General features: G+C 45.7%; 2 protein-coding genes across 2 annotated transcripts in view; one reads left to right on the top strand and one right to left on the bottom strand.

Annotated features, from left to right (window-relative positions):
- XKR6 (XK related 6) overlaps positions 1-15,833 on the top strand; it is a gene marked incomplete at its 3' end in the record, with an annotated part of 280,121 nt that overhangs the window by 197,465 nt on the left and 66,823 nt on the right. The gene's annotated exons all lie outside the window — the stretch shown is intronic.
- On the bottom strand, positions 8,593-14,145 carry LOC308618593 (FERM and PDZ domain-containing protein 4-like; the record flags this gene model as incomplete). The annotated part of the gene is given in 3 exon segments (XM_081236662.1): positions 8,593-9,921; positions 9,924-11,212; positions 11,574-14,145. Coding segments are annotated over 3 exon segments (5,175 nt in total). The 5' UTR covers positions 14,131-14,145.

Genomic DNA, 15,833 nt, shown 5'->3' with positions numbered 1-15,833 from the left:
CTCCTGGCTGCAGGGCTGCCACGAGTGGTAGGTGCTGATTAAGATGGATGGATTCGTAAGAGACGTTCAACGTGACTTGAATAAAAAACACCACAGCCTCGCCTGGACGCGAGGGCGTGCGGCCAGAAAGTAGCATCACTGGGGAGATGAGTTTACGACTGCAGCGTGTCCTTAAAATAGCCTGTGCCCCTCCACCTTCCACTTCAGTTTCTATTTATATAAACGTAGATACACGCACGTTGACATTCTTAAACAGAATCTTTTCTCGATTTCCCGCCTACCCTCTTCTCTTCCTCCTTATTTGTTAACAGAGACCAGGCACCAATTTTCAAAAGAAGGGTAAGGATCCAAGGTCACTGGGGAAAGGTGACATTCTCCGACCTCCTGAGGTGGTTTTCAGCTTCAGGTCAGCATGAGGGCAGCACCATTCGGGAACCTAGGGGAGCTGAGCTTGAGATCACCAGTATCCATTTGGCAGTGCTCTCCCAGGGGCTGTGGCTGTGCCCCAAAGACCAGTCACGGCATCAGCTGTCCTCTTGGAGACTTGCTCTCCAGATACAGAATTGACTTGCCTGATACGCAGTCGCTGCTTGGTTCGCAAGATGGAGGAGGTCAGGACACCTGTTCAAGGTCACGTGGGAGTGGAGGCTTCCCTCCCCGGTCCTTCCTCCTGATGTGCAGTCTAGGCCTCACTTTATGTTGGGAACAAGAGGGATGAGAGTTCCCTTCAACACGTCAGATTTATTTTAAAGGGTCACAGACTGCTACTCACTCAAAGTTGAACCCCAAGTTCCGAGTTTCTCAGTATTCAAAGAAATCGAGACCTTGTTTACAGACAGTGCCACTGGATTATCGAGGGAAGCACACCTGCCCCTCTAGGTAAGGAGGGAGCACTAGGGGCTAGTGAGACTCAAAGTCCCCAGCATACAATCAGCGGGAGGGCTAGATGAATTCTTCATTCTAATCCGTAGCCACTGAAATCTGTTGGTCTGTGGGGTGTGTGTGTGTGTGTGTGTGTGTTTATGGTTAAATGCAGCTATAGAATTTACCACCATCTATTAATTTTTTTGGTGAGCTCTTTGAGAAATAATTGATGGCTGAACAGCAACAGGCTGGGAGATGATGATATCATCACTCTGCTATTTATAGATCTCCATTCCCTGAAGAGTGCAGATCTTGATATTTAGATTGTGAAGGCCTGTGGGTAGGACTCCTGCCCAGTTCTGTGCTTCCTGCTGTACCCATCATATGGCTGTCTCATGATATCCGTTGTCAACCACCTGTTTATAAACAGGAAGCTGAAATATGGAGCCAAGATCTAAGTGGAGAATGGAATTACCCAGTTCTATTTTCCCACTAGGCTTTACTATATCTATCTATATCTATATCTATATCCATATCTATATCTATATATGTACGTATGCATATATTTGGCAGCAAAACCAGAGAAGAACAGTGTTTGAACCAATTCCAATCTAGCTGTATGGTCAGGAATAAAAAGAAAAATGCTATCTTACACAGGATGAGGAAAGAAAGTTGAGTCAATAGAGATAGATATTGAAGATAAATTACTGAAGACAGTAATCCTTTAATGAAGTTTAGACTAGAAACCATGATTCTACTCTGGTCTGGGTCTAGAGGTTCACTGACTGCTCACTCAAGTCCATAGAAAACCTTTCTGGAACCTGGGACATTCTTTGTGTGGAAGGCCCCTTAGAGTCTGCTTTTATGTTGATTTGAACTGTTGTTTTGCTGCAAATGGGACCTGTAGCAATCCTGAGGACCCAGAAAAGATAGCCTCATCTTGTTCAGATCTTAACGTCCAAATTAGTCTTGAAATTGGACCTGCTTCTTTGAGCCCTCTGAATCAGAATGATCCCCAGGCTAGTCTGTGAGCAAGAGGATCAGGGAAGAACTAACTAGAACTTTCAAGGGGAAAAAGGAAGGCAACTTCAGCTAGAACAAATCTTTGAACTCTGAGAACAAGTATGAGCTACAGTGGGTTGTGACCATGGACAGCTCCTGTTTGGACCAGAGAAGGCTTTTCAGAACCATGGTCAGCAACTCCCGGTGTGAGAACAACGGTAAACTATTCTGCATCTGCTCCGCGCTGTCTCCCAGCCACACTGGCTTGTGACCGTGGACAGCTACTGGGTGGGTGGATGGGGGGCAGTGAGGGCACAGAGCAGATTTTTCAGAACCATGGCCAGAGGCAGCCCCACCCTAAAAGCCCCTGCATACCTCCTTTGTACTGGAGCAATTCTTTGCTAACACTGCGTTGAAAATTACTGTGTATAACCACTACCCATCCAGATACCAGGCTGTTGCAAAACTTAATGCGTGTGTGTGTGTGCGCATGCATGTATAAAGGGTCTGTCACCTTTACAACCTCTCATGAGGTGGGGAGTATCATGACCTCAATCAGCATTTTACAAGGAATGCCACTGCTTTCTAGGAGAGAATGATAACCTCCTGTAGATCACATTGTGCAGTGGTGACCATAACCTGGTTTCCCAGTTTGTGATCTTCTGTGTAGATCATCTGATCACATGAATACCAACTGATCAAGACTGAATCATGGCATTTCATCTGATGCCATCACATGTAGCAAACAGAAGTTAGTGAAAAGAGGGCTTCCCTGGTGATGCAGTGGTTGAGAGTCCGCCTGCCGATGCAGGGGACACGGGTTCGTGTCCCGGTCCGGGAGGATCCCACATGCCGCGGAGCGGCTGGGCCCATGAGCCATGGCCGCTGAGCCTGCGCGTCCAGAGCCTGTGCTCCGCAACGGGAGAGGCCATAGCAGTGAAAGGCCCGCGTACCGCAAAAAAAAAAAAAAAAAAAAAAAAAAAAGTTAGTGAAAAGATACCAAGAGGGAGGGACTGGCTTGGCTGTGTTGTTTCTCATATAATCTCTGCCAGACCACTTCCCATTCATAAAGAAGCACTTTTTTCTAATAGTCTGTAACCTAGACAGGATATTTACATGTGTATTTTACATGTGCATCATTACAATATTATTAATAATACTTTTTCAGCACCACCTATGTGCTAAGCACTATTCTAAATGCTTTACATGCAAGATCTCATTAATTTTCATAACTTCAGTTCTGTGAGATACTGATATTGGCTCATTTTATGGATAATTTAAGACTAAAACTGAGAGGCTAAGCAACTACTAAATGTTACCTATCCATCAGATGGTGGAGCCAGGATTTAAACCTATGCTTCCAGTCACTCTGCTATATTGAGGGCTGTTATTTTAGCCTCCTCTCTCTTCCCTGTGACTTCTTTCAGCTACTGAAATGGATTTGGTGTTTAGCATTATATCTAATGTAGATATTGGTGATCTCATGTCTCACATGTTTTGTGATTTTGGCTTAGCCAAGTTTCAGCTAACTTGTATGTCCAATTGTAAGTCATTGTGTAGTGACCCCTCTGGCTATCTTGTTTTTATCACAGACAGTTCAACCAAAGGAATGATAAGAAAAGTATTAACCCATATACAGTTTTTGTCAGACTTGGTGGTTCACTATTCATTTCCCTTATTCCAAGCAAATGAGCCAATTATTCACTCTTTCTGTTTAACCACTGGGTTCTCTGGGTGGTTGCACTCATCTGGATATTGGCCCTGTTAGGTATTACCCAACTCCCTATATAATATAACCTTCGTGGAGCCCAGGCCCCTTACTAGGCTGTAGTCTAGTCTGTTTCTTGGTACTTAACACAGGTAATTGTGTTGAATCAACAGAAGAATGTAGCTGGGTCCCAGTGGTGTTCAATGACTGTCAGGATGGAATCTCATTGCCAATGTCAAGTGAATCCTTCATGTCCAGGGCGGTGTCCTCCGTCTCTTCTGTGAGTCATCTAGAACGCTGTGACTTTTTGTCATCAGAAAACACTCCACAAGTCACTGAATGGAAGGGTAACTTTGCAACTTCAGTCCACAGCAGGGCCTATGGCAGATGGTAGACCTTGAATTCAGAGAGCCATGGTTCTCTTCTTTTTTCTTTTGCAAGTTTGTTTTGTGAAGAAGAATTGGGACCAGTAACTCTCTCTGACCTCTTTTCTTCCTTTGACATCCTAAGTTGGTGCCAATTTCTGTGACTGTGATACATTTTGCACCTCTTGTCTCTGAGTTACTGATGGACCTCAGAACAGGCCCAGATCATTCCCCTTCGTATGTAATATGTAGTGAATTCTATACAGTCCGCTCCTCAACAGCTCCCGTGTCTGTGTGCGCCTTGCATGGTAAAGCAGAAAAGGGACGGGGGCGGGGGGAATGGAATTGAGCTTAGAGTCCCTGTTCCTTCAGATTGTGGGTGACACTTGCATGACAATGGGGTTCTCAGCTCTCCGGGAAATGATGGTGGTGTCTGTAGGTCTACATAATGTCTGTAAGGCCTGCTGGGGACTTCCAAACAATGAAAAGCAAAAGGTTCCAAAGGAGACCAGGATTCACCAAACAAAATCACCGGATGTCTCAGAGAGAATGACTGGGTGTATTCATCTACTTGCTTATTCAGCAAAGATTGTCTGGGCACCTCTTTTGTGCCAGGAGCTGTGCTAGGTGACGGGGGGACAGTGGCAAACAAAACAGATTAAAAACCCAATGCTCTCATGGAACTTACATTCTAGAGGGGAGTCAGAGAATAGATAAAATAACTAAGAAACATGTTAGACAGTGACAAGGAACAAAAAGCAGGGGATTCATATATGAAGTATTGTTGGAGGGAGTGCTGACATTTTAGATGGGATGGCCAGAGAAAGCCCCATTGAGAAATTGACTTAACTGATATTTTAGTGGAAACATTTAAATACACTCCAAAGTAGAGAAGATAGCGTCAGTCACTTCGTGTACCCGGGACCCAGAGAAGGTGGTTCTCGAGTAAAGACCTGAGGGTAGTGAGGAGTGAAGCATGCAGATGCTGGGGAAAGAGTGTTGCAGGTTCCTTCAAGGCCCTGAGACAGGAGTTTGCCTAGAATATTTGGGGAGCAGCAAGAGGCCATTCGGGCTGGATGGGGGAAGAGGACAAGGGAAGGTAGTGGGAGATGATGTCAGAGAGGAAATCGGGCCCATATCATGGGGGAGGAGGGGGGTCTTGGGAGCCATAGTAAGGACTTTGGAGTTTTTAAAAAAACTATATTGTGACCACCTAGAGGGGTGGGATAAGGAGGGTGGGAGGGAGACGCAAGAGGGAGGGGATATGGGGATATATGTATACGTATAGCTGATTCACTTTGTTATACAGCAGAAACTAACACACCACTGTAAAGCAATTATACTCCAATAAAGATGTTAAAAAAAATGTACACCATGTTGTACGTTAGATACTCAGACCTTATTCATCTTACAGCTGAAAGTTTGTACCATTTTACCAACTTCACCTTCTTTCCCCCACTCCCTAGTCCCTGGCAACCACTATTCTACTTTGTTTCTATGAGTTTTATCTTAATTCTTATTCTTTTTAATATTAAGATTCCATGTATAAGTGAGATCATGCAGTATTTGTCTTTCTCTGCTGGCTTGTTTCACTTAGCATAATGCCCTCAAGGTCCATCCATGCTGTCACAAATGGTAAAATTTCCTTTTTTCTCATGGCTGGGTACTATGACATTGTGTGTATACTCACCACATTTTGCTTATCCATGTATTTGTTGATGGACACTTAGATTGTTTCCATGTCTTGGCTATTGTGAATAATGCTGCAGTGAACATGGGGTGGGTACAAATATTTCTTTGAGGCAGTGATTTCATTTCCTTTGGACATATACCCAGAAGTGGGATTACTGGATTATACTGTTTGGTAGCTCTATTTTTAATTTTTTGAGAAACCCCCATACTGTTTTCCATAGTGGCTATGCCAATCTACGTTCCCACAAACGTTGCACAAGGGTTCCTTTTTCTCCACATCCTCACCAACACTTGTTATTTATTTGTTGTCTTTTTGATGATAGTCTTTCTAACAAGTGAGGTGATGGGTCAGTGTGGTTTTGATTTCCATCTCCCTGATGAATAGTGATGTTGAGCATCTTTTCATATACCTATTGGCCACTAGAATATCTTCTTTGTAAAATTGTCTATTCAGTTCCTTTTCCCATTTTAAAATCAGATTGTGGTTATTTGTTTTGTTTTGCTCTTGAGTTGTATGTGTTCTTTACATACTTTAAATATTAATCCCTTATCAGATTTATGCTTTGAAAAAATTTTTTCCCATTCCATAGATTGCCTTTCCATTTTGTTGATGGTTTCCTTTACTGTGCAGAAGTAAGGTATTTTGTATTTTGAAGTAAGGCCTCTGGATTTTGATCTGACTAAAATAGGGAGTCGTAGATTTTTGAGGAGAGAAGAGACAGGACGATTTACCTTTTAACAGGATCCCTCTCATTTCAGTGAAGGTAGACTGTGAGGACAAGGGTAGCAGTTCTCTCCTGCAGGGAATATCCATTGCATGGCAGTAATCCAGGTGAAAGAGAAGGGGATTGGATTAAGGCAGTCACATGAGGGCTGGTGAGAAGTGGTTGAAATATGAATATATATTTGAAGTCTACAGTAATAATAATAGATTGGATGTGGGTGGTGTGAGAGAAAAAAGTCAAGGCTGACTCCAAGGTTTGGGGCCTGAACAGCTGGAAGGATGGGTTTCCCCATTTTCTCAACTGTAAATTGGTGACGCTGCTGCTGCTCTTATCAAATGGATTATTGAGAGACTTTGAGTGAATTGATGAACTAGTGATGCCATTTTACATTCCTCGGACAGAAGGCACCTCTTCAGGAAATAGTATTGTGGCACCTAATTGTTCACCTATACACATATGTGTTTCTCTGTCGTATTTTGGAGTTTCTTAAAGATTTAAAGCTGCTGAAACATTTCTTTCTTAATACATAGGTAGTGTTTGTAGATTACTATATATCATGCACTCAGCTAAGCCCATCACATACATTTCATTTAATCCTTAAAGCAAACCTGTGAAAAAGATCTTAGTTAGTATCATTACTTTATAGATAAGAAAACTGAAGAGAGGTGAGATTAAAAGGAATACTGCCATATACACACTGCTATATTTAAAACAGATAACCAACAAGATCCTCCTGTATAGCCCAGGGAACTCTGCTCAGTATTCTGTGATCACCTAAATGGGAAAAGAATTTGAAAAAGAATAGATACAAGTTGATGTGTAACTGAATCACTTTGCTGTGCACCTGAAACGAACACAACATGGTTAATCGACTCTACTCCGATATAACATAAATACCTTTCCATATTTGCTTTATTTATCTAAAAATAAAAAAAAGTAAAAAGGAATATTGCCCAGCTCAGCTCATATGTGGCAGAGCTGCAATTTAAGCCCAGGTGTGTCTAATTCTAAAGTTTTTCTCTTAACTGTTCAGTCCGCTGCCTCCCATTTCCTTTTCTTTCTCAAAAACCACAAGTCCCTCTCTTGTTGACCAGAGTTCAACCACCTCTTTGTAGCAGAAAGAGTTTTTAAAGCTTCTCCATAGTACCAAGATTTTGAAATATAAAGATGATCGTGGTCCTTTTATCTTTAATATGAGTTACCAAATTTTTCCCAGTTGGTTGTTTGCCTTGATTTTATGGTATTTTTGTTTCATGAAAAAAGTTATTTAAAGAAATCACATTTGTAGATCCTTTTTATGGTGTGGGGCATAATGTCATATTTAGCAAGGCTGTCTGAATGATGAGATTATAAAATATTTTCCTAATTCTAATATAATTTCATTTTATGTTTAAATATTTGATCAATCTGAAATTTACTTGTTGTATGTTGTGAAGTAGTATCCACTTTTCACTTTCCCAGAAGTCTAATGATCTGTGTTACCATCATTTATTGAGTAATCCCTCTCCATCCCCAACTGACTTGAAATAAACGCCACCTTTGTGGCAGTATATCCCAATATGCTTTTCAGTCAACGTCTGGCCTTTCTAATCTATTCATTAGATCTGTCTGTATCTTAAGTGTCAGGACTACACTGCTTTAACTACTATGTAGCTTTGTAATATTTTTTAGCTATTAGTAGTCTCTTCTTTTTTTTTTATGAGCAAAAAATTAATTTATTATATATATTCTCTAATAATTCATAATAGCTTTTTGAATTTTAAATGTCTCTTTGCTATTTCCAATGCTTAAAAATCATAGTTTTAAAACATAAGTACTGTTTTATATACATTGTGATTTTTCTTTTCTTTTCTTTTCTTTTTTACTTCTAAATATGAATGAGATGGTCTCCAAGTATCCACTTGGAAGGAAAGGGGATAGGATTCATTGTTTTGCTCCAACACAGCACAATTTAAAGTTTCACATCACATACTTGTAGTTTCGACTATATGAAAAATAGCCAAATATCACCACTTTCTTGTATATTTCTTTTACATGTATATATATGTATAATATAAACAGAATACATCTGGATTAGTACATTTCAACTTTTCAATGTGACTTTTATCTCCTATTTCATATAAAATAACAAAATATACAGAGAGAAGAAAGGAGACATCTGTTCATCGTACACATAAAGTAAATAAAAGTTCATGTATGGCTTTGCAAAGGTAGATTATGACGTGACTTTCATACTTTATTTATTTAAAAGCATCTTGAGAGAACGTGTTAGTGTGCTTACGAGAGCGGCCATGGTGGTTGAATGTCGCATTGAGAGTCCAACATTGGGATCCCCAGTGGTCTTTCCAGTGGCTGCCTCGGCAGCTTTCAGGAGACAGATGTAGTTTATGACCACTTCGTCGATCTTCGCTACAATTTCCTGCCGCTGTGTTTCTGAGTTCACAACTTTAACTAATCGCATGCAGGCTTCTGTTAGGCAACAGAGCACTTGAAAGCTGGAAGTCATAGCTAGGAGCATCTCCTCTGGACTCTTCTCGGCCATTGCCATTTTCCTGCAGGCACTCCCCAACTGTCTGGACTCAATGGACAACAGCTGCTTATACTGAGAAAGTGTCAGGTCATACGCTTCAAGGTGCGACTCCCCTTTCTTCCCCTTGGTTGCCCTGACAAGGCAGAGCAGCTCATTGGCATCATTTTGGGCTGCGAGGAACCCATCGGGCATTGCATATGTGCTCTCCTTAAGGGCATTTATCCTTGCAATCCGGGCATCAAAAGCCAGGTTGCTGAAGTCCACATCATCTGGGCCACTCAAGTCTTCGGCCCAGACCTTCAGAACTGAACCTCTGGACAGCTCCCCTCCTTGCTTCTGAATTCCGACAGCCACGGGTGGGCTGCTTGGGTCTGGCATGGCTTGAGTCATCTGTGGTCGAAAGAGGCAGGAGACTTGGTGATTGACCTCTCTCTCCTCCTCATCCTCATCACCATCTTCATCCTGCCCTCGGTTCAGGAAGCAGTAGCTGAAAGGTCCCCGGCATCTCCAATTGCTGCCTTCCAGCTTCCGCAAGGGCAATGTCCTATACAGCTTTGAGTTTTTGTGAGCCGCTGGGGACCTTTTGTGAACTTTCCCCTCAGAGCTAAAGTGCATCGAGCTTTGGGAAAAACTTTTGGTGAGCTTCTTCCCTAGGGGGAGTTCTGCTCGCCTTTCTGAACTGGCTTCCTGTGCTTCTGTGATACCTGGACACTTTAAGCTGACTGCACCTTTGCTTCTCTCTTGGAAGGTCTCCAAACTTACAGATCCCGAAAGGATACTGCTGCTACGTCTCAGAGCCCTCTGGCTGGGGGGTGTCCTGAGGCTCCCCCCTCGCAGATCCAGTGGCCACCAGCTCACAGCCTCTCCGTTGGCCTGGTTTGCTTGGGAGAAATCATTAGGGTCTTGATTTGGAATTGGCACCTTTGATTCCGAGTGAATGTTTGATGGTAGCAGGGTGGGATCAGCTTCAAGATGCTGAGACCAAGCTGAAGGCATGCCTCCTTGTCTCTCCTTCCCAGGCTCTGTCAAAGCTACACTGTGGTTTCCTTAATCTTGGGGAGTCGATGACATCCGTCTCTCAAAGTGCCAAAGAGGGGTTCGGCATTAATGGCCGTGTGCAGGGCAGGCACTGTCATCCGCGGACACATCCCTTCTGTCTGTGCGTGTAATTCCTTAAAGGCGGCTCCGTGGTTGGGAAGCCCGGTGGCTCTCTCCTCGGAAGGAATGTAACTCACGCCTTTCCCAGAAGCCTCAGGAATCAGGTGCTTCCCCATGGAGGGGCAGAGGGGAGACTCCACTGGAGTGGCGCAGGTGCTGCTGCTGCTACCCGTGCCACAGCCTGCATCCACCGAGGAGCCTTGAGAGCTCTGCAGAGAGAAGTGGCCCTCGCTCTGCAACGACGACATCCGCTTGGCCAAGTGGTAGTCACAAAGGCGGCCCACGCTCTCCTCCGCCTCGGGGAGCTTGGAAGGATGGTCACAGGCAGACGGGTCAGCATCGTCCGGGTTACCTAAGTCTTTGGCTGAGGACACACAGGTCACCTCTGTTAAGAAGTGGTCCCGCTGGCCAAGTCCTGAAACCTCGATGGCTTCTCCATCAGGAGCCCCATCATCCTTCCCTTCGGCCTCTGTGGTTCCCACAGCCAAAGCTCTGGGAAAGGTTATCCCTGTTGCTGCTTCCAATCCACTTTTTTCAGCCATAGGCCCCTCACTGGCCACATACCATCTTTGGCTGTCCTTGCGAAAGGCAGTTCTCTCCAGGTTAAAAGTGCTCAGGTGTTGACTGTCCCTTGAAGACACACTAGCAAATTTACCTTTGGCGTCCTCCTCCACCTCTGCCGTCTTGGTCCCCTGCTGTTTTTTCCCTGGCATGCTCCCATTAAGGGATGCTTTCCCCTCCCCATCGGCCGGCTGGCTTTTCCTTTTGCTGGTGCAGGAATATGCCATCGGCCCAATGTGCAGTTTGCCAAAATAGTCAGTGACTGACTTCGTCTCCATGGTTTCGGGCTCCATCTCCACGTGGCCCGAGTGAAGTATCTGCTTGGAAGGCACAACTTTGGCCGGGAGGTCGCTCACTGGACGGGCAGTGAGGGCGTGGGAGGCTTTCGGGGGCAAGGCCCCAGCTGGGCTTTTGGAAGTGGGGAACTCTGTCTGCTCTTCCGCAAGGGGGTGGTAGCCTTCGTGAGTGGCCAAGAACATGCGGGAGAGGTTTTCTGACTGCTTCTGGGCCGTGGCCAGTTCAGAACTCTCCGTCATTTCCGAAGAGTTAGTTTCATTGCCCGAGTCTGACGAGGACTCGGGACTATAAGCCCGCAAGATGGCTACACCTGCAGGCCGTAAAAAACAAGAGCCAGTTAATGGATGCATCACAGGCACCAGGAGACATGTAAGAAAATGGGGCTCATTATTATTAAAAAAAAAAATACCAACTTTTTCCCTTGTCAGTAAGGACTCAGTTTATTGCACAGTTTTTCCGGAAATGGGGGGGAAAAAACGTGCCACGTGTTTTAAAAAAAGAACGACCAAGGACACCACACACACAAAAACCCCACGATGGTAGTTTCAGCACGTTTAGGAAACGGGACATGCGTGACATGAAGGACACATGACAGGACTCCAAGGGCGGATGGCTTGAAAGGATGAAATGATATGGCTATCAGTGAATAAATGTAACAATCGTGAAAGAACCTGAATTGTCACTGGTCTGCTGATCTTCTGACACGGACAGAGCTTCTAGAGTGTCCAGCGTGGAAACGACGGTGTTATCCAGGCCCTTCTCACACTTGCCCTCGGCGCCGGTGGGCACAGTGTCGATCAGGGACACGGGGATCTCGTCGCTCTGCAGGGCGCCGCCTGCCTCCTTGTCCCCCAGGAAGGAAGCGGCCTGGCTCTGAGAGTCCTCCTCGTCGGAACTATCTCTGAAGCCAGGTGGAGGCGCGGCAATCGCCATGTTCAAGGAACGCAATAGGAAGTCGTCCTCGTTGTCGTCCCCTTCGGGCGGGGGCAGGGACGTCAGGTCAATGATGTCATCGCTTGACCCAGACAGGTTGAGGATGGCCGGCTGGTTCATGTCTCCCACCACGAGGTCCTCCTCGCAGCTCACGTCATCCTCGTCCTCCGCGTCGTCGGTGTTCTCCGCGTAACAGATGTCATGCAAGAGGGGCTCCTCTATGCCCTGGGCAGCCTCGAAGTTCTTCACGTCGCCTATGTTTGCGTACACAGAATTGGCCACGAACTGGATGCCCTCGGCATCTGGAGTGAGATCCAGGCTCTTCGTGTCATTGGCACCGCTGATGTAGAGATTCCTCTGCTTTTCCAGCAGTTCTGGACTCTGGTCCAGCAGTCTTTCATAGCCGAGAGTCGGGGGAGTGATGCCATCATCCAAGGCGAGATCTCCAAAAATAAAGGACACTTTAGCTCCTCTTGGAGGCTCCTGTGCTTTCTTTAGAGCTTCTGGTCCTGAGAGAGTCAACAGGGACCGCTGAGCTAGACTTCTGTAGTCTGCCTTGCACGGAGCATCTCCCGGCTGGGTCAGCTGCTGGCTGAGTTCGTCTGAGTTATAGGTGATGTCCATATACAGGTGCCGGTGGTGGTCTTTTGGACACAAGGTGCCGTCTGGAATCTCAACCGCCTTCTGCTTTGCATCTATATATGTTATCTGTGCTTCCTGCTCCCCTTCGTCAATGAATGTGGTCACCTGGGGCACACAGTTCCAATCGGGGCCAAGGAGGTTATGCTTTCCTTTATTTTCAGTTCCTGTCTCCTGGGTCCCTGCGTTTTTCTTGTTGGCCATGTTAAATATCGACCTCCTGGAATCCACAAGCAGCCGGTAGTATCCAGCCGTTAAGCAGGCCAGGTTCATGGCATCGGAAGATTCCATCAAGAGCGTGATGGGCTTCACGTCCAGCACGTGGAGCTCCACCCTCACTAAGCTCTCCTCTTCAGTAAACATCTCAATCCTATTGACGTGGCTGAAGTCAGCTAAAAGAGCCACCAGATTGGTTTTGGTGTTTATCACATGGCTTATGCTGTAGCGGGGCCCCACCAGGAGGGTCACTTCTGAGCGCTTTTCTGCCTGCACTAATGTTGCCTTGAACACACGGCCCCCATACAGTCGAAGGTCACTGAGGAACTTGAGATAATGGACCTTGGCTTGCAGGGCGGAGAGCTTTTTACCGGGTGGTACCAAGTTTTGATTTGCTTTGACAAGGTGTGAAAGTGCTTTCTTTATGTTCTTCTCTTTCATGCTTTGCAGCACAGCAGAGGGAAGAAAAGTCTCTAATCCCCATTCTTTCTCAATGTACTTGAGGGAGATTTTCTGCGTTTGCTTGGTGGTCACGGTTGCGATGTACATTTGCAACGCCGCCAGCCGCAGGGCGATGTCATACTTCAGCTCCGGCCCAAACCGCTCCTGAACGACGTCGTTGCAGCTCTGAACATACAGATACTCGAAAGCAACTGGATCTCGCCTTAAAAGGTCAATTGGATCCTTTGGGACGAAGCTAATTCGGAAAAGACATCTCATCTTATGCGAGCTGGGCCTCTGGGTCACCTGAGTTAGGGTCTCCTGTTCATGAAGCAGGAGCAGCTTCGTTCCGGCCCCTTCCATCCTCTGCTCCAGCATGAGTGAGAAGTGTTCGATGCCTTTGATGGACAGTTTCTCTTGAAGGGTTAGGATGACGTCCTTTATGGAGGTGGTGCAGTCAAAGCGAAACGATGTGGTCTGCCCATTTTCCAGATAGACTTTCAGGACGTTTGGCATAAAAAGAAGTGAATTATCCTTAACAGTTTCCGACACTTGGCCGTTGATGATGACCTCCTCGGAGCATCGCACTTTGACTGGATTGGACTTTAACCTTGCCTTTTTTGCAGCACTAATAAATGCTGATTTGGGAGAAGGGTAAGGCTGAATGACAGCGAGGAGTATCGATTCTTTGCAGCTTCTGACCAGGTCGATGACCCGTTCCCTCGGCGCGGCACTAACTGGTTCATCGTTGATCATCACAATCTGGTCTCCTGGGATCAGCTTGCCTTCGGAGGGGCCACCTGGCGTTACTGAGCGGACGACCACTGGCTTTTCACTCCCTGCCACGAAACCAAACCCCAGCACAGGGTCCCTCCTCAACTCCACCCTCCGAGGAGCCGGAGGGATGATCTGGCAGCTCTCCAACCGAGGGTCATCAAATGGGATTGCCTGTGTCATGTGATTGATGAAGCAGTCTCGTCCATCCCGGTTTGCCGTCATCTCCCATCCATAGGGCGGCACCTGGTTCAAGCCCCAGGTTCCCGAGGGAGGTGGCCAGCCTGAAGACTTTGTCCTGTGGCTGGATACCCTTGTGAAGGGATGCATTTCAGAAGAGGATCTGGGTAGGGCAAAGCGGAGAGATTCCCACACAGAGGATTGGTGCCAACCGGCACTCACCAGCCCGAGAGGCTTGTCTGCTCGCCCGCCGGGGCGGGCGGGGCTGGGAGCTGAGGCTCGGGCTTCAGTCGGAGCGCAGGGAGAGGACTGGGGCTGGCGGCGTGAACACAGCCTAAAGGGGTTAGTGCGCCACGGCTGGCCGGGAGGGAGTCCGGGAAACAGTCTGGACCTGCGAAAGAGGCAAGAGACTTCTTCTTCCCTCATTGTTTCCTGGGGCGCGAGGAGAGGGGATTCAGAGCGCTGCTTAAAGGAGCTCCAGAGACGGGCGCGAGTCGAGGCTGAAAGCGCGGACCCCAGACACGGGCGTGGGACGCTGGGGCTGCTGCTGCCGCCACGAGGCCTGTGTGCGAGCGCAGGTCACTCTCCACACCCCGCTTCCGGGGAGCCTGTGCAGCCCGTCACTGCCGGGGTCCCGGCATCCAGAGACAGCTTCCCTGGGAGAGCCCACAGCGCGCCTCGTGCTGGTGCCTAGTAGTCTCTTCTTATTACTCCTATTTTTTCAGAAATTTCCTACGTATTCTTTATGTTTATTTTTCCATGTGAATTTGAGAACCTGCTCATCTAGTTAATCTGTTGGTATTTTTATTGGAGTCAAGTTAAGTTTTCAGATTAACTTAGGGAGAATTAAAAATTTTTGCGATGTTGGGACTTCCTGTCCAAGAACACAGGTCGCCTTTCCATCTGTTTAAGTCATAGTCGAACTTTAATATTTTCTTCATACACATTTCCTGGTGTGTATTTTATCTTTTATGTTACTATTATATGGTACTTTCTTTCATTCACTGGTTGTTTTCATTTGGAAAGTTGGTAATTACTGCTTATTAATTCTGTAGTCAACCACCTAGTTGGATTCCTTTACTTATCAGTTGATTCTCTGGAGTTTTCACCTGAAAATAGTAATAGTTTTACCTCCTCCTTTCCAGTTTTTATATTTCTTTCTTTCTCTGTCTCTAGTTTGAGTTCACTAGTACCTTCAGACCAATGCTAAAAATTTGTATTGCTAATAGGCGTTCTTGGGATACTTCTAATGTTTCCCAGATAAGCATGATGCAGCCTTTTGAGTTGAGAGGTGTGTGTGCGTGTATGTGATTGTGTATGCAAGTTAAGAATTTTATTGTATTTTAAGATAAAAGAAAGAGTTTTATTTTGATTGAGAATGGATGTTGAATTTTATAAAATGCCCTCAGTGTCTGTGGAGATGATCATATAATTTTTCTCTCTTGATCCATTAGTATGGAAAGTTATGGTAATAGACTTCTAAACACATCCCTATGTTTGTGGGCTCCATGACTCGTCTGAGACAATGTCTTTCTTTTACTGTCCTGCTGGATTCTGTGTGCTAATATTTTATTTAAGAGTTTGCAATATTTCTAAGTAAGATTGGTCTATAGTTTTATTCATGTTTTTGTCTTTCTGGTTTTGTTGTCAGCGATATACTGGTTTTATTAAAAAAAATTAATAAGCTTTCCTTCTTTTCCTGTGTTCTAGAACAGTTTAAATAGCATGGCAGCTGTCTGCTTCTTAAG

Source organism: Mesoplodon bidens (genome assembly GCF_964165515.1).
Source record: "Mesoplodon bidens genome assembly, chromosome: 6".
NCBI classification, from domain to species: domain Eukaryota; kingdom Metazoa; phylum Chordata; class Mammalia; order Artiodactyla; family Ziphiidae; genus Mesoplodon; species Mesoplodon bidens.
The sequence above is the reverse complement of the archived record's forward strand: the minus strand, read 5'-3'. Positions and strand labels throughout refer to the sequence as shown.